The 18,702-nt window shown below is 40.5% G+C and overlaps 1 protein-coding gene and 1 long non-coding RNA gene across 3 annotated transcripts in view; both read right to left on the bottom strand.

Annotated features, from left to right (window-relative positions):
* The window catches only part of OXSR1 (oxidative stress responsive kinase 1), a 104,732-nt gene that overhangs the window by 21,251 nt on the left and 64,779 nt on the right, over positions 1–18,702 (bottom strand). For both annotated transcript variants that reach the window (XM_025912912.2, XM_086720453.1), the window contains 3 exons: positions 12,944–13,053; positions 8,944–9,045; positions 6,664–6,797 (listed from right to left, as the gene is read on the bottom strand). In XM_025912912.2, coding sequence (XP_025768697.1) covers positions 6,664–6,797; positions 8,944–9,045; positions 12,944–13,053 — 346 coding nt within the window. The remainder of the gene's footprint in view (positions 1–6,663; positions 6,798–8,943; positions 9,046–12,943; positions 13,054–18,702) is intronic.
* LOC147577064 (uncharacterized) lies at positions 11,915–12,937 on the bottom strand. Its single transcript, XR_015255951.1, has 2 exons — positions 12,476–12,937; positions 11,915–12,423 (listed from the first exon to the last, which is right to left on the bottom strand). It is a non-coding gene; the product is annotated as an uncharacterized LOC147577064 (long non-coding RNA).

Genomic DNA, 18,702 nt, shown 5'->3' with positions numbered 1-18,702 from the left:
GCCATGTGGCTGCTTGCCAGCCTTCAACTTATGTAAATACATAGTCTTAAAAATAGATCTGATGGGGCCTGGGTGGCTCAGTTGGTTAAGCATCTTGATTTCAGCTCAGTTTGTGATCTCATGATTGTGAGACTGAGCCCTGCATCAGCCTCAGCACTGGACACGGAGCCTACTTAAGATTCTCTCTCCCTCTCTCTCTGCCCCTCCCCTGCTTGCACTCTATCTCAACACACACACACACACGCACGCACGCAAATAGATTTCACAATTTCCTTTAAAAAATTGAAGATTCTAAAAGTAATGTATATATTCCCCAAATTGACTCTAAATTCAGTTTTTAACTGTACAGATAAAGGCATCATCACTGTCAGTTGTATAAACTTTTAAATAGTATGATTGAGAATAAAGAATAAACAATACTACACTTAAGAGACTGGACCTGATTACACCACATATCCCACTATGTAACTCTGAGCAAATCTCTTCTCTAAGGTTCTGTATTACCTACCTGGTCAAGCCCCTGAAGGCAGTGGTTCTTAAATACGACTGTGTACTATTCTATCTGGGAGTTCCAAAAAAAAATCCCAATGCCCAGGCTGTACCCCATATCAATTAAAGCAGAATCAGTGGGGGGGGGGGGCATCAGTAGTTTTTAAAATTTCCCAGGTGGTTTTAATGTGCATTCACACTTGAGAACCAGGGCTTCAAAGAAGATTGAGAAAACAGATTTGAATGTGCTATGCAAACTGAAAGTAGACTTTACCCTTCCTATGTTCTTATTAATTATTGTACCAAAAAAAATGTTTTTTAATGTTTATTTTTGAGAGGGAGAGACACAGAGTGTGAGCGGGAGAGGATCAGAGAGAGAGAGGGAGACACAGAATGCAAAGCAGGCCCTAGGCTCTGACCTATCAGCACAGAGCCCGACGCGGGGCTCGAACTCACAAACAGTGAGATCAGACCTGAGCCGAGGTCAGATGCTCAACCGACTGAGCCACCCAGGCACCCCCTCTATGTTCTCATTCAATCAAGATTTCAGTATGGTCAACAGTTTGCACACCACTGCTTCTTACGATTCATCCCTTTCTTCTAGGTTCATTTCCTTCTTTCTAAAGTTCTCTCTCTCTCTGTATACACACACACACACACACACACACACACACACACACACACATATATATTTAATCCAAGTTAGTTACCATATAGTGTAATATTAATTTCAGGAAAAGAATTTAGTGATTCATCACTTACATAGAAGTGCTCATCCCAACAAGTGCCCTCCTTAATGTCCATCACACATTTATCCCTTCCCCCCACCCACCTCCCCTCCAGCAACCTCAGTTTATTCTCTGTATTTAAGTCCTACGGTTTGTCTCCCTCTCTTTTTTTTTTTTTTCAACGTTTATTTATTTTTGGGATAGAGAGAGACAGAGCATGAATGGGGGAGGGGCAGAGAGAGAGGGAGACACAGAATCGGAAACAGGCTCCAGGCTCTGAGCCATCAGCCCAGAGCCCGACGCGGGGCTCGAACTCACGGACCGCGAGATCGTGACCTGGCTGAAGTCGGACGCTCAACCGACTGCGCCACCCAGGCGCCCCTCTCCCTCTCTGTTTTTATCTTAATTTTGCTTCCCTTACCCTATGTTCATCTGTTTTGTTTTGTTTTTTTTTTTAATTTTTTTTTTTTCCAACGTTTATTTATTTTAAGGACAGAGAGAGACAGAGCATGAACGGGGGAGGGGCAGAGAGAGAGGGAGACACAGAATCGGAAACAGGCTCCAGGCTCTGAGCCATCAGCCCAGAGCCTGACGCGGGGCTCGAACTCCCGGACCGCGAGATCGTGACCTGGCTGAAGTCGGACGCTTAACCGACTGCGCCACCCAGGCGCCCCTGTTTTGTTTCTTAAATTCCACGAATGAAATTATATAATATCTGTTTTCCTCTAACTTATTTCGCATAGCATAATACAGTCTAGTTCCATCCACGTTGTTGCAAATGGCAAGATTTCACTCTTTTTGATTGCTGAATATATATGTATATATATACATATATTTGTGTGTGTATACATATGTATGTACACACACACACACACACACACACCCCACCCCACATCTACTTTATCCATTCATTAGTCGATGGACATTAAGGCTCTTTCCATACTTTGGCTATTGTCGATAGCGCTGCTATAAACACTGGGATACATGTGCCCCTCAGAATCAGCATTTTTGTACCCTTTAGATAAATACATAGTAGTGCAATTGCTGAGTTGCAGGGTAGTTCTATTTTTAAATTTTTGAGGAACCTCCACACTGTTTTCCAGAGCGGCTGCACCAGGGTGCATCCCCATCAACAGTGCAAGAGGTTCCTCTTTCTCCTCATCCTCGTCAACATCTGTTGTTGCCTCAGTTGTTAATTTTAGCCATTCTTACAGGTTTGAGGTGGTATCTCATTGTGGTTTTGATTTATATTTCCCTGATTATGAATGATAATGATAAAGGAAAATTTACAGGAGTTCTTTGATAAAATGTGATTGGAAATTTTTGTCTGAAAAAATCTCAATTTCATGCTTATTTCTGAATAAGAGTTTGACTGGATGGAGAATTCTGGGTTAACAGTAATTTTCTTTCAGCATTATTCTGGTATATTCTGGCCTCAACTGATTATTATTGGGAAAGTGGTTATCAGTCTACCTGCTATTCCTCAGTAGGTAATCTGCCCCCTCAGTTTGCATTTAATAGATTCTCTTTGCCTTTGTAGTTTCATGAGTTGTGTACAGATGGGAAAGGAGAAATACCGCTTGGAATTTGGGGGGATGGTTCTTTAATCTGAGGACATAGGTATTTCATCAATTCTACAAAATTCTCAGCCATTATTTCTTTGAATATTGCTTCTCCCATTCTCTCTAATCTCTCCTGGAAAGTCTCTATATGTGCATGTGTATGTATGTACACGTGGATGTACATATGCATGCATGCACACGCACACGCACACACACACACACACACACACACACACACACTGACTGAACCTTCTCAGTCTGTCTCCCAAATGTTCATCATTCTTTTCTATTTCCATTTTTAAATTTTTTTTAACGTTTATTTATTTTTGAGAAAGAGAGTGACACAGCATGAACGGGGGAGGGTCAGAGAGAGAGGGAGACACAGAATCTGAAGCAGGCTCCAGGCTCTGAGCTGTCGGCACAGAGCCCGACGCGGGGCTCGAACTCACAGGCCGCGAAATCATGACCTGAGCTGAAGTCGGGAGCTTAACTGACTGAGCCACCAGGCGCCCCTCTATTTCCATTTTTAAAAATCTTTCCGTGTTGCATTCCTCAATTTCCTCACGGAAATTCCGTGAGCCATTTCCTCAATATAGTGTAGTGTGATTGAGTAAGAGCAGGAACTCTACAGTCAAATTGTATGGGTGGCAATTCTAGCTCCAACATTTTCTGGCTGTGTGACTTTGGGCAATGGTACTTAACCTCTCTATGTTTCAGTTTCATTCGTAAAACAGCGAAGATAATAGGGTCATCCTCAAGGGATGATATATGTTAAGATGATGTATGTCCAGTGTTTACAACACTACCTGGTAACTTGATTAGGAGTCAATAAATAATTCTCTTTTTTGTGTGCTTTACTGGCTGTTCTATTTAACCAACCCATCTAAGTTTTTTTCTGAACTTGGAAATGTTCTCAACAAGGTATAATTTTGGCTTACAAACTGGAAATAGATGTTCTACAGCTTCTAGACATTTTTCTTTTTTAAAAAACTTTTTTATTTTGAAATAATTTTAAGCTTATAGGAAGATGCAAAGATACTACAGTGTTCCTACATGCCTGTCACCAGCTTCCCCTAATGCTAACATTTTATATAACCATGGTATAATTATCAAGATATTAACTAAACTAAAAATATTAACATTGCTATACTATTATAGAATTTATTTTTAAAAATATTTATATTTATTTATTTTTGAGAGAGAGCCCGTGCCCATAAGCAGGGGAGGGGCAGAGAGAGAGAGTGGGAGATACAGAATCCTAAGCAGGCTCCAGGCTCCTGTCAGCATAGAGCCCGACGTGGTGCTCAAAGCCACAAACTGTGAGATCATGACCTGAGCTGGAGTCCGACACTTAACTAACCCAGGCACCCCAATTACAGTCTTTAATATATTAATATTGGTATAACACTATAAACTATAGACTTTATTCAGATTTCCCCAGTTTTTGCTCTAACGTCGTGTGTCTGTTCCACGATCTAATTAAGGACACCACGTTTCGTTTAGTCTTCATGTTTTTTTATCTCCTCCAATCTGGGACACTTCCTCAGTCATCCCTTTCCTTACTTGTGAAGAGTGCTGGTCAGGGAGTCTGTAGCTTATTCCTCAATTTGGATGTGTCTGATGTTTTCTCACTAACATCTTTAACTTTTAATAACTGAATAACTTTAACTGAAGTTAAAGATTTTGGGAAGGAGCACTTCAGAGGTGATACGCCCTGCACCTTGTATCAGGGAGTATATAATAATCAATATGCCTTCTTACTGGTGATGTTAACCTGGATCACTTGTGACAGAGGTGTCCACCAGGTTTCTCCACTCTAAAGCTACTATATTTTCTTTTTCATACTCGATTCATCAGAAGCAAAACACTAAGTCTAGCCTACACTCGAGGGAATCCATTAAATTTTACATTTTTGTTACTTTATTTTTCATTTCTAAGCAGCTTTGTTTGTTTTCTTGGTCACAGTCATATCCTTTTCTTGTGGTTTTGATTTCTTCCATTAGGATTTTAATTATTATTATTTCTTAAATTTTTAACGTTTTTATTTATTTTTGAGACAGAGAGATAGAGCACAAGCAGGGGAGGGGCAGGGAGAGAGGGAGACACAGAATGCGAAGCAGGCTCCAGGCTCTGAGCTGTCAGCACAGAGCCCGATGTGGGGCTCGAACTCATGGACTGTGAGATCATGACCTGAGCTGAAGTCGGACGCTTAACCGACTGAGCCACCCAGGCGCCCCAATTATTTTCAATATACTTATTTTATAGATTCTTCAGGTATCTCTGCATTATCCAAAGCTTCTGGAGCACTGATTCTCCTGTTCGCTGTGTCTACAGACTCTAGTTTGCTGTGTACTATCTTACTGTGTGTTTTATAATTTCGGACTGTGATCTCTTCAATGGGGCATTATTTGGAGGAATCTCATGGACCTCGAGTTTGGAACAGTTCGAACAGTACAGTTTTCTAGTTGCTTCTGTCAGAAATAAAACTGGCTTGGCAATAATTCTTTTTTACTCTTTAATCTTGTGGGTTCCTGGATAATATGGGTAGTATAAATTCAGACTGTCGACCTACACAATGTCCAGGTCAGAGGATTTGATTGTTCAAGACAAGTTTTTGTTGTGTCTTCGCAATGATGGACACATATTTTGTTTTCTGGTCCATCCTTTTACTCAGAAGGCTGACTTGTGGAGGTCTTAGTCTTAAGCAGGGATCTCAGTTCAGATCCCCAATGGCTGGACCCAAGATCTCGTTTCTAGTCCCACGTGGGAGTTTGAAATCTAACCGAGTAGGTTATTAAAAGGAACAGTGTCCCACTGAGGGCAGCCACAGGATTGGGTCATGATATTTCTTCCCTGATTTGTTTTTTTTTTTTTTTTTAATTTGATAAATTTGTTCAGCATTTATAGGTGTTTGTGACAAATTCTGTTATTTTAGTTAATGAACTAAAGCAGAAGCAAAAGTCTCCTATCTTTTATACCAATTTGTTACAAGTTTGACCTTTGCTACCTGTTTTTCTTACCTTTTCTAATATTTCCAACAATAAATTCTGAAGCCCCATTAAGTATACTGAAGACATGACTTCAATTGAAATCTTTTATTTTTGTTGATCTTCACAGAAATCAAAATTTAAAAATTCTTAGTGCTAAAAAACTGAGTTGGAATATGTATGTGAAACAGAAAAATGAGATACAGAACAAACTGAACCCTGGTTCAGGATCAGAAGTTTTGGATTCAAGTCCCACCTCAATGACTAGGTAGCTGGTTAACCTCACAGATAAAAGGTTGTACTCAGTGACTTCCAACATATTTGATTCTGTTTAATTCATAAAGATACACACATTAGATGATCATGTTTATTCACTTACTTGGCATCCAATCTGTCTAGTGTTACCAAGTAAGGGCTATGAATTTTTGGTATGATTACTAAAATCTTTCCAATAAGGAAATACATATATGATTACGTGGCCTTAGATATAACATTGGCTATGTGTATTTCTTTTGTTATTAAAATTGTAAACAGCATTAAGATACTTGTTTGCTCATAACTTTTAAGTACAAGCTGAAAACAAGTCCTCCCACTAACTTGGCATTTTATTAACACAGAGAGTTCACAATGTACAGATTTATAAAAACGTAACCAGGAAATAGCTGAACTATTTAGAGTATACACTGTATACTAAAAAGAAGGGAGAAAGTAATTAATTCATTTCCAATCTAGTGTAATAGTCTCTGTATATTTTTTCTAAAGTTTGTATTTAAATAAATATATGTGAATATGCAGAAATAATTTTCTGCACATGAATGTAGGTATGTGATACTTAGACTTCCCACAATGGTTCACATATTTGATGAAGACAAACGTAACCTTTATCTCATATTTTACCTTTTTTCTGGATCCTTTTGAAGGCACAATGAAATCATTTTCCTAAATGATTTTCCATATTTTTTCAGCATTTCTTTATCTTGAACGCCAGTTTCCAGAGAAGGAGGATCATTTTGTAGTGTCAGCATTAAAACCTGGAAGAATTTTCGATACAATATAAACTTGTGAAGATTCAGTAAAGTACTGCGGCCAAGATTCTTCAATATAGACAACCTCACAATACGTGAGGCTGTATTTTCTGAAAGTTCACATCTAGACCAGTTGTTTGGAACACTGTTATTTAGACCTTTTGCACACAAACAATATCCTACAGACAGTTGGCTTCCCAGGTTAACAGTAACTGTTCAAGGGCTCAACAGTATTAGCAATGAATGTCCTTTAGTTAGAAACCTTTCTTCACGGGGCGCCTGTGTGGCTCAGTCTGTTCAGTATCTGACTCTGGCGTAGATCGTGATCTCATGGTTCCCTCTCTGTCCCTCCCCTGCTCACCCTCTCTCATTCTCAAAATAAAGAAACATTAAAAAACAAAACAAAACACAACACCCCTTTCTTCAGGTCCTCTGTCCCCTTCCTTGCCTCCTTCCTTCCTTCCTTCCTTCCTTCCTTCCTTCCTTCCTTCCTTCCTTCCTTCTTTCCTCCTTTCTTTTTTCTTTTCCTTCCTTCCTTCCCCCCTCCCTCCCTCCCTTTCTTCCTCCCTCCCTCTCTTTTTCTTTTTCTTTCTTTCTTTCTTTCTTTCTTTCTTTCTTTCTTTCTTTCTTTCTTTTTCTTCTCTCTCTCTCTCTCTCTCTCTCTTGTTTCAAGAGCAAGAAGGGGAAGGGGAAGGGCAGAGAGGGACAGACAGACAGACAGAGAATCCCAAGCAGGCTCTCCACTGCCAGCACAGAGCCTGATGTGGGGTTTGAACTCACGAACCACAATATAATGACCTTAGTTGAAATCAAGAGTCAGACACTTCACCAACTGAGCCACTCAGGCTCCTCCTCTGTCCCCATTCTCATACTGCCAAACTACTTGAAAAAAAAAATGTAACATCAGGGCGCCTGGGTAGCTCAGTCGGTTGAGCACCCAACTTCAGCTCAGGTCATGATCTTGCAGTTCGTGGGTTCAAGCCCAGAGTCAGGCTCGCTGCTGTCAGCCTGTCAGTGTGGAGCCCGCTTGGGATCCTCTGTCGCTCTCTCTCTGCCCCGCCTCGCTTGCACTCTCTCAAAAACAAACATTTATAAATAAATAAATAAATAAATAAATAAATAAATAAATAAAGTAGAATCCTAGCAAAATAATAAAATAAAATAAAATAACAAGTAAAACCATGGCTGATTTTACCTATTCCTGGCTCTGTTTCAACATGACCCCTTGTAATCTGGCCTTCTCTTCCCAGAACTCCTCCGGCACTTGGGTCCCAGAAATCGCTGCTGCTGCCTACTTAATAGAGCTACGGCCTTTTTCACTTCTCAGTCTTCCACCTTCTGTGCAGGAACTATTTTGATTATTCTGTCCATCCTAAATCTCTTCCTTCTCTGACTTTCATGGCAACATACTAGCTTGACGCACTGAGGTGTAAGTAATGAAGGTCATATTTATGTGGTGGGATTGGGGGTGATTTGTGTTTTTCTAGACTGTGTGACTTTTTTATAAAAGCATAAGCCATTTTTCTTTTGTTTTTGTTTTAAGTTTATTCATTTGTTTTTGAGACAGAGAACACAGTGGGGGAAGGGCAGAGAGAGAAAGGGAGGGAGGGAGATAGAGAATCCGAAGCAGGGTCCAGACTCCTAGCTGTCAGTGCAGAGCCCGACATGGAGCCCAAACCCCTGAACTACAAGATCATGAGCTGAGTGGAAGTCGGATGCTTAGTCGACTGAGGCACCCTGGCACCCCATAAGCATAGGCCATTTTTCTAAACACAAAGTCAACACTACTTTAAAATAAAATAGGGAATAAAAAGGGGTTGTAGTTAGAATTAACACTTGCTTTTCAGATTCAATTTATATTTTACTGAAATGGAATTACTAAAAGCTGGAGGTATTTCTAATTCTGAGCAAACAGGCTAACATGTATGTGTTTGGCTACAATTCTGGAGTCACTGCCGGCAATGGATGAAAAGTAAACCTCATCTCCTCCCCCACCTCCTTTTGAGAAATAAACCATTCCTCTGTCCTCAAAATAGCTTCCCACTTCACAGTTATAAAAACTTATCCTTTTCAAATCCATTCACTCCTAGGATTAGTCTCTGAAAAGAAACTGGGACATGGGCTGGGGTAGGATGTTGACTGTGAACCTCACCTTCATTGGTGGATATTTATGATAAGGAGCTGCCCCGGTGGCCAGTTCAATTGCTGTGATCCCGAAACTCCAGATGTCCGCTTTGAAATCATAGCCTCGGACCTGTAAAGAACATAAAGATGTACATGATTACTTTTGCCACCCTAAAAGCACTTTTATTTTATTTCTCTTTTTAGTAATCTCTACACCCAGCCTGGGGCTTGAACCCACAACCCCAAGATCAAGTGTTACATGCTCTTATGACTGAGCCAGCCAGGTGCCCCTAAAAGTACTTTTAAAAGGAAGCTTCTAGGGGCGCCTGGGTGGCTCAGTTGGTTAAGTGGCCGACTTCGGCTCAGGTCATGATTTTGCGGTCCATGAGTTCAAGCCCCGTGTCGGGCTCTGTGCTGACAGCTCAGAGCCTGGAGCCTGTTTCAGATTCTGTGTCTCCCTCTCTCTGACCCTCCCCTGTTCACGCTCTATCTCTGTCTCAAAAATAAACGTTAAAAAAAAAAAATTAAAAAAAAATAAAAGAAGCTTCTAATATGTATCAAGAACCACGAAAGTGTTCATAAGCTTTTTTTAATTAAAAATTTTTTTATACTTATTTATTTTTGAGAGAGAGAAACAGCACGAGCAGGAGAGGGGCAGAAAGAGAGGGAGACAAGAATCTGAAGCAGGTTCCAGGCTCTAAACTGTCAGCACAGAGCCTGACGTGGGACTCGAACCCACAAACCGTGAGATCAAGACCCGAGCTGAAGTTGGACACCCAACCAACTGAGCCACCCAGGGGCCAAGTTTTAAACCATTAAAGTAATCTAGAGTAAGCAAAAGCTAACTATACTTGGTAACAGAAGAAGAAAAAGCAATCCCAATAAATGTTCCCCAGAAATGGTGAAATTGTTAAGTATGGGATACTCAGTTAAAAGAAATGCTACATAGTCAACTAAAAGCAATGTAAATGAATTCTATATGAAAATATGGAAAATCACTTGTGATAAAGCATTTACAAAGAAAAAAGAATACAAAATTCTTCACAAGTTTTGATACTATTATAAAAGCACATAAACTATGTTTTTAAAAAATTAAAAAAAAAAACATTTTTTAATGTTTATTTTTGAGAGAGACAAAGTGTGAGTGGGGGAGGGGCAGAGAGAGAGGGAGACACAGAATCTGAAGCGGGCTCTAGGTTCTGAGCTGTCAGCACAGAGCCCGATGCGGGGCTTGAACCCATGAACCGCAAGATCATAACCTGAGCCGAATCTGACTGAGCCACCCAGGGGCCCCTCCATTTGGTTTTTTTAGGAAAAGAACTAGAACAAAATTGTTAGGCATTAGTGGTAAGTCCTGTTTTCCAAATTTTCTATGTTATGGTATTGTTTTATCCTGTTACGGAACTATTTTAACCTGTTCCATAACTTATAATGAAAAAAGATACAAGGGGTGTGAATATTTTCAAAGTTCTTAATGTGACCACGTTGCCGAATTTCTTTCCTTTTATACTGGCATGAGCACATTATAAAATTAAATATTTTCATTTTCCATCCTAAGCAACACAGGAGAAGAAATAGGTTGGTGGGGGTGGGGTAGGGTGGGGTGTGGTTTGAGACCTGGAATTAAGGCTCCATATGATGTGCTGCCTTGACATCCAGTAAGGAGGTGGGCCTCTAATGAGACAAGTGCAAGTTCCCCTCTCCAGTCTGTTCCCGAAGGTAAAGTCCCCTAGCCCAACAACCTTGCTTATTACCTGGACAAGCAAAGTTCCTGCTTAGCCTTGAGTAGCAGGCTTCAGCCCCCGACCAGCCCTCAGAGTTAACTATATGAGCCAATCACACCCTCACAAGGAAACCGAGGAGCACCTCACTCTCTCGATACTACAAAGCCTGTTTCCCACAGCAACTGTTTATTCACTCTCTTCCTGAATACAGCCCCATGTGACATGCAGTGTCCTCCTCCCTGAACCTATGTGTATATGCGACTAATAGACTGCTGTCGGTCTCACAGGCCCAGAACCAGGTGTTGTGTGTTCAGCATCAGCATTACCCTAGGGTGGGAATGCTTCCCTCACCAACAGGGTGAATACAGGCATTATAATGGAGTGAAAGTGAATTCGGTTCTACAATACCAACTTTGATGTATTTCTAGGACATTTAGGTAAAACATCTATAGGGAGCTGGAAACCTCCACCTAGAGGCTTAGGAAATAAGACTGGCATGATATACTTTAGAAAATATAATAGGTGAGGGCGCCTGGCTGGCTCAGTCGGTTAAGCGTCCGACTTCAGCTCAGGTCATGGTCTCACGGTCGGTGAGTTTGAGCCCCGAGTCGGGCTCTCTGCTGTCAGTGCAGAGCCTGGAGCCTGTTTCAGATTCTGTGTCTCCCTCACTCTCTGCCCCTCCCCCGGTCACGCTCTGTCTCTATCAAAAACTGAATAAACATTAAAGAAAGAAAGAAAGAAAGAAAGAAAGAAAGAAAGAAAGAAGGAAGGAAGGAAGGAAGGAAGGAAGGAAGGAAGGAAGGAAGGAAGGAAGGAAGGAGGAAGGAAGGAAGGAAGGAAGGAAGGAAAGAAAGAAAGAAAGAAAGAAAGAAAGAAAGAAAGAAAGAAAGAAAAAAGGAAAGAAAGAAGATATAATAGGTGGGAAGTGGAGATGAGACACATTAGTGAGAGAAGAATTCGAGAACAAGGTCCTGGGACATAGAAGGAAAGACAGAAAAAAAGTCAGAGAAACGGCCTGACAGGTAGGGGAAGAATGAGGAAAACTACACTAGGGAAGCTGAAGATGTAAATCAAGGTGGAAAGGTCCAAGTGCTTCAAATGACAGGACAACAAACAAGTAAAACAAGGAATAAGGAACGAGCATAATTTGAGAATAGCAGAGTATCCGTAAGGTGGCTAGATGAGTGACATCTGACTGTAGTTGTTTCAGAGCAAACAGAAATGGAGTTGTGGGCAAAACCAGTCCTTCAAAAACCAGAGCAGTGAAACTACATGTACAAAGATTAGGTCATTTAATTTGTAAAGTGGAAACTACTATTGAACCAGTCTTTATTATATTATTGCTTAGGTTGTGTGTGGTAGAAATCCTGAGTTTTATATATCATTTACAAAGATCTACAGGCTTTTTGCTGTTGTTGTTAACGGTGGACGGATCCTTAACCAAGGAACAGAGACACGGATCTCCCAAAGTTAGTGTAGCACATGTACCCCCTACTGTTTTTTTTTTTTCTTAATGTTTATTTATTTTTGAGAGAGACAGAGACAGAGTGTGAGCAGGGGAGGGGTGTGAGTAGGGGAGGGGCAGAGAGAGGGAGACACAGAATCCGAATCAGGCTCCAGGCTCTGACTGTCAGCACAGAGCCCGACGCGGGGCTTGAACTCACAGACCGCGAGATCATGACCCGAGCCCAAGTTGGACGTCCAACCAACTGAGCCACCCAAGCGCCCCTGTATCCCCTACTTTTTAAAGGTTCCCGTTAAGCCACCTGGCTTCTATGGAAGACCTACAGTAGTAATCGCTTCTCGGCCTTTTGGCTAAGATCAAGTGTGGAAGACCTACAGTAGTGCCTGTTTACTGAAAGAAATCCGGAGGATTTCTACTTTTGTGAAAAAGGCAAAAAGCGAAAACAGCATCGCGCGTTTGCTCCTATAGCCAGCCGTCACGGAGGCAGTGCGCAGAGCAGCGAGACTGGTGCCGCCCAGCTCCTTCCCCAGTGTGTGCACATCTGCTCTTTATCTCCATTTATTTTGTGCATCCAATAGCAAGATGTGTTCTCTGCTTTCAGAAAAGCCTAAAAGAGGTCATTTCTTAGGTCTGGGAACGCTAAACAATTTTTCCAGATAAATTAATGGTGATCGCTTCTTCGCTTTGCACCATTTCAGCTTATCAAAGGTTTCACAGGAACAAACTGCTTTGCCTTAGTGGGGGAACCTGTATACCAAACAGAAGCAAACATTACTCCGTTTTTTCCATTCTGTAACAAAACCCTAAGCCATTTTTAAAAGACAAAAGACAAAGAGTACCTGTTCCATAACTTCAGGTGCCATCCAGCAAGGAGTTCCAACAAAGGTCTTTCTCACTTTATTTCGGGTAATATCACCACCAGTTGCTAAAAAAGCACTAACCCCAAAGTCTGAAATAGATATAACAGCAAGGTATTAGAAATATGGCAACTAACACAAGTAAATAGGAAAATAATATAGCTGTAGTCCTATCCACAAACAACACATTTTCTCTTCTTTCCACTGAGGTTCTTGACTAAATTAAGACACAGTTTAACACAGACCCATCCCAACAGATTTTCGTCCTTGCTCCAATCTATTCTATTAGCGTAGTCCTTCCAGACTAAAAGTCTATACCCATTAACAGTAACCCCTCCTTCTCCTCCCCAGCCACGGGCAACCGTCATTCTAACATTCGGCTTCTATGATTTTGAGTACTCTTAAGGACCTCAAATAAATAAAAGCATACGCTATTTGTCTTTTGTAGCTGGGTTATTTTACTTAGTATAATGTCCTCAATGCCCATCCATTTTGGAGCATATGACAAAATTTCCTTACTTTATAGGCTGAATAATATCCCACTGTGTGTATATGCCATATTTTGTGTATTCTTTCAATCGCTGAGGGACATTTGGGCTGCTTCCACATTTTGGCCATGGTGAATAATGATGCTATGAAAATAGGTGTCCTAATAATTATGTGAGTCCCTGCTCTCAGTTCTTTGGGATTCTAAACGCAGAAGTGGACCTGCTGGATTACACAGTACAGTAATTTTATGTATGTATAAATGTATGTACGCAGAACAAGGAGGGGGGAAGGGCAGAGAGAGAGAGAGAGAAAGAGACAGAACCCTAATCCCAAGCAGGCTCCACGCTGAGTGTGGAGCCCGACACGCTCAATCTAAGGACTGTGAGATTATGACCTGAGCCAGAATCAAGAGCCAGACACCGAACAGACTGAGCCACCCAGGCACGCCGGTAATTTTGTTTTTCATTCTTTGAGGAACTGCCATATTATTTTCCACAGCAGCTGTACCATTTTCCATTGCCACCAACAGTGGCCAAAGGTTCCAATGTCTCCACATCATCTGCATTTTCTAGAGAGATTAAGAGAGGTAGTGCACACGAGCAGGGGAGGGGTGGAGAGAGAAGCCCAAGCCCAAGTAGGCTCTGTGCTGTCAGCACAGAGCCCAATGTGGGGCTCCATTTCACGACCACGAGATCATGACCTCTGGAGCCAAATTCCAGAGTTGGATGAAATCAGGAGTCCACACTTAACCAACTGGACCACCCAGGCACCCTGGGGGTTTTTTGATAGCAGCCATCCTGATGGCTGCAAGACGGGATCTCACTGTAGCTCAAATTTATATTTCCCTAATGATTAGTGATATTGAACATCCTTATGTGCTTATCAGCAATCTGCATATCTTCTTTGGAGAAATGTCTATTTAAGCCCATATTCTTAAAGACTCAATTTATTTAAACTAAAAACAAAAATAGTTCACCATTTTTCCTATCCTGTATTCCTGCCTCTGGCAACCACCAATCTGTTCTATCTATGAGTTTGTGTCTAATATAAAAAAATTTTTTTAATGTTTATTCATTTTTGAGAGACAGAGCACGAGCAGGGGAGAGGCAAACAGAGAAGGAGACACAGAATCTGAAGCAGGCTCCAGCTCTGAGCTGTCAGCATGGAGCTGGATGTGGGGCTTGAATTCACGAACCCTGAGATCATGACCTGTGGTGAAGTCAGACACTTAACCGACTGAGCCACCCAGGTGCCCCATTGTGTCTAATACATATATTAGGTTTCATTTCATTATTTGTCTGACTTATTACACATACGACAAAACCCTCAAGGTCTATCCATATTATCATAAATGGCAAAATTTCATTATTTTCTATGACTGAATAGTATTCCATTGTATGTATACACCACAATTTATCCATTCCAAGACCTTTATCAATGAGATTATCATCTATGTTTTCTTCTAGGAGCTTTACCATTTCAGGTCTTACATTCAAGTCTTTTTTTTTTTTTTTTTAACACTTATTTTTTGAGAGACAGAGACAGCGTGAGCGGGGGAGGGGCAGAGAGAGAGAGGAAGGCATAGAATTCAAAGCAGGCTCCAGGCTCTGAGCTGTCAGCACAGAGCCCGATGTGGGGCTGGAACTCACGACCCCGGGCTGGAATTCACGAATGCGAGATCATGACCCAAGCTGAAGTCAGACGCTTAACCAACTGAGTCACCTAGGCGCCCCACATTCAAGTCTTCGATACATTATGAGTTAATTTTTATCTACGGTGTGAGACAGTGATCCAATCCAGCTTCACTTTTTTGCATGTGGCTGTCCAATTTTCTCAATACCACTTAATTAAGATACTGTCTTTTCCCCATTGTATATTATTCGCTATTGTTTTTTTTTTTTTTTTTTAATTTTTTTTTCAACGTTTATTTATTTTTGGGACAGAGAGAGACAGAGCATGAACGGGGGAGGGGCAGAGAGAGAGGGAGACACAGAATCGGAAACAGGCTCCAGGCTCTGAGCCATCAGCCCAGAGCCTGACGCGGGGCTCGAACTCCCGGACCGCGAGATCGTGACCTGGCTGAAGTCGGACGCTTAACCGACTGCGCCACCCAGGCGCCCCTATTATTCGCTATTGTAAATAATGCTGCAATAAACATGTATATTTCTTTTTGAGTTAGTGTTTTTATTTTCCTCAGATAAATACCCAGAGGTGGAATTACTAGATCATACAAAAGTTCTACCATAAATTTTCTGAGGAACCTCAATACTGTTTTCCATCGGCTGCACCAATTCACAGTCCCACCAATAGTGCATAAGGGTTCTGGTTTTTCCACATCCTTGCCAGGGCTTGTTATTTCCAGTCTTTTAGATAATAACCATTCTAACAGGCGTGAGACATCTCGATGTGTGTGAGGTTCTGATTTGCATTTCCCTAATAACTCACTTATCTGTTGGCAATTGTATGTCTTCTTCGGGGAAAATGTATGTTCAGATCTTCTACCCATTTCTTAATCAGATTGTTCATTTTTGATATTGAATTGTAGGAGTTCTTTATATATTTTGGATTTTCATCCCTTACGAGATATATGACTTGTAAATATTTTCTCCCATTCAGTAGGATGCCTTTTCATTTTGTTGATATCCTTTGCTGTATAGATTTTTTTTTTTATTTAAAAAGAATCGTTTTTAACGTTTACTTGTTTCTGAAGGAGAGAGAATGTGAGCGGGGAAAGGGCTGAGAGGGAGACACAGAATCTGAAGCAGGTTCCAGGCTCTGAGCTGTCAGCACAGAGCCTGACGCAGAGCTCGAACTCACAATCTGTGAGATCAAGACCTGAGTGAAGTTGGTCGCCCAGTCGACTGAGCCACCCAGGCATTCCTGTACAGATTATTTAAAAAGATTTTTTTAAATGTTTATTTATTTTAGAGAGAGAGGGAGGGAAGAAGGGAGGGAGGGACAAAGAGGGGGAGTACAGGGGATCTGAAGCAGGGTGTGCTGACTGCAGAGAGACCGATGCAGGACTTGAACCCATGAACCATGAGATCATGACCTGAGCTGAAAGTTGGGATGCTTAACTGATTGAGCCACCATGCGCCCTGCTGTGCACATTTTTTGTTTGATATTCCTATTTGTTCATTTTTTGCCTTAGCTGCTTTTGCTTTTGGCATCAGATTCAAAAAATCACCAAGACTGTATCAAGAGGCTTGCCATCCATGCTTTCTCTTAGGTATTTTATGGTTTCATGCCTTACATTCATTCTTTAGTTCAAATGGAGTTAATTTTTGCATATGATGTAAGATGGTGTTCTAGCTTCATTCTTTTACTTGTGGCTGTTTAATATTCTCAAGACCATTTATTGAAGAGACTATCCTTTCCCCCTTGTACACTCTTAACTCCTTTATGATAAAATTAATTGCCTATGTATGTATGGGTTTATTTCTGGGCTTTCTTTTCTGTACCATTAATCTGTATGTCTGTTTTTATGCAAATATCATACTGTTTTAATTAATGTAGCTTCATACTATACTTTGAAATCAGGGAGCATGATGCCTCCAGCTTTGTTCTTTCTTAAGACTGCTTTGGCTATTCGAAGTCTTTTATGATTCCATACAAATTTAGGATTGTTTGCTCTACTTCTCTGAAAAATGACATCATAATTTCGGTAGGGGTTACAGTGAATCTGTATATTATTTTGGGTAGTACATTTTAACAATATGATTTCTTCCAATTCATAGGCAAAGAATATCTATGTCTTCAGCTTCTTTCTTTAATGTCTTGTAATTCTCCATATACTGACTGGTCTTTCACCTCTTTGATTAAATTTATTACTAGATATTTTACTTATTTTGATGCAACTGTAAGTAGGATTGTTTTAATTTCTCTGATAGTTTATTACTAACATACAGAAATGCAACAGATTTGCATGTACTGATTTTGTATTTTGCAACTTTACTAAATTTGAATATTGTAACAGTTTTCTGATGGGAGTCTTTAGGGTTTTCTATGTTCAATATCAAGCCATCTGCAAATGGTGACAGTTTTACTTCTTGCTTTCTAATTTGGATGACTAATTTCTTTATCTTGTCTAACTGCTCTGGCTAGTACTTCCAACTACATTGAATAAAAATGGTGAGAGTAGGCATCTTTTCCTTGTTTGTGATCTTATAGGAAACGCTTTCAGCTTTTTGCTACTGAGTATAACATTAGCTGTGGGCTTGTCATATATGGCCTTTATTATGTTGAGGTATGCTCCCCTATACTGGCTTCATTGAGAATTATAAATGGATGTTGAATTTTGCCAAATGTTTTTTCCACACGTTGACCTGATACAATTTTTATCCTACATTTGGTTAATGTGGTATATCACATTAACTAATTTGCAGATGTTGAACGAACCTTGCATTTCTGGAATAAGACCCACTTCATCGAGGTGTATGGTCCTTTTAATAATGTATTGCTGAACTGAGTATACTGATATTTGTTGAAGATTTTTGCATCTATGCCCACTAGAATATTAGCCTATAATTTTCTTGTGGCATTCTTGTCTGGTTTTGGTATCAGGGTAATGCTGCCTTCATAAAGTATGTTTAATGTTTCCCACCTCTTCTATGTTTTTTGAAAGAGTTTGAGAAGGATTGGTATTAATTCTTCTTTCAAAGTCTGGTAGAATTCACTAGTGAAGCTGTCTGGTACTGGAGGGTTCGGAGGTTGTTGATGACTGATTCAACCATTTTACTAGCAACTGTTCTGTTTAGGTTTTCTATTTCATGATTCAGTCTTGGTAGGTTGTATGTTTCCCAAAACATATCCATTTCTTCTAAATTGCCCAATTTGCTAGCATATAATTGTTCGTAGTAGTTTCTCATGATCCCTTCTATTTCTAACTTTTTTTTTTCATTTCCTTGAATCCTCTTTTTCTAGGTGAATCTAGCTAAAGGTTTGTCAATGTTATCTTTTCAAAGAACTGACTCTTAGTTTCAATGATCTTTTCTATTGTTATTGTAGTCTCTATTTCATTTATTTCTGTACTAGTCCGTTATTTCCTTCCTTCTGCTAAATACATTTCGTTTGTTCTTCTTTTTTCTAGTTCCTTGAGGTATAAAGTTGTCTGAGACTTTTATTTCTTGGGGTAGGCATTTATCCATGGTGTACTTCCCTTGTAGAGCTGCTTTTGTTTTCAGAACCAAGAGACTGGTGATTTGGGCAGGGGATGGGAATTGGGAAAAGAACTGCTTTTGTTGTATCCAATA

The sequence above is a fragment of the Puma concolor genome, chromosome C2, assembly GCF_028749965.1.
Source record: "Puma concolor isolate L17-30 chromosome C2, mPumCon1.1.hap2, whole genome shotgun sequence".
Taxonomy (NCBI): Eukaryota; Metazoa; Chordata; class Mammalia; order Carnivora; family Felidae; genus Puma; species Puma concolor.
The sequence above is the reverse complement of the archived record's forward strand: the minus strand, read 5'-3'. Positions and strand labels throughout refer to the sequence as shown.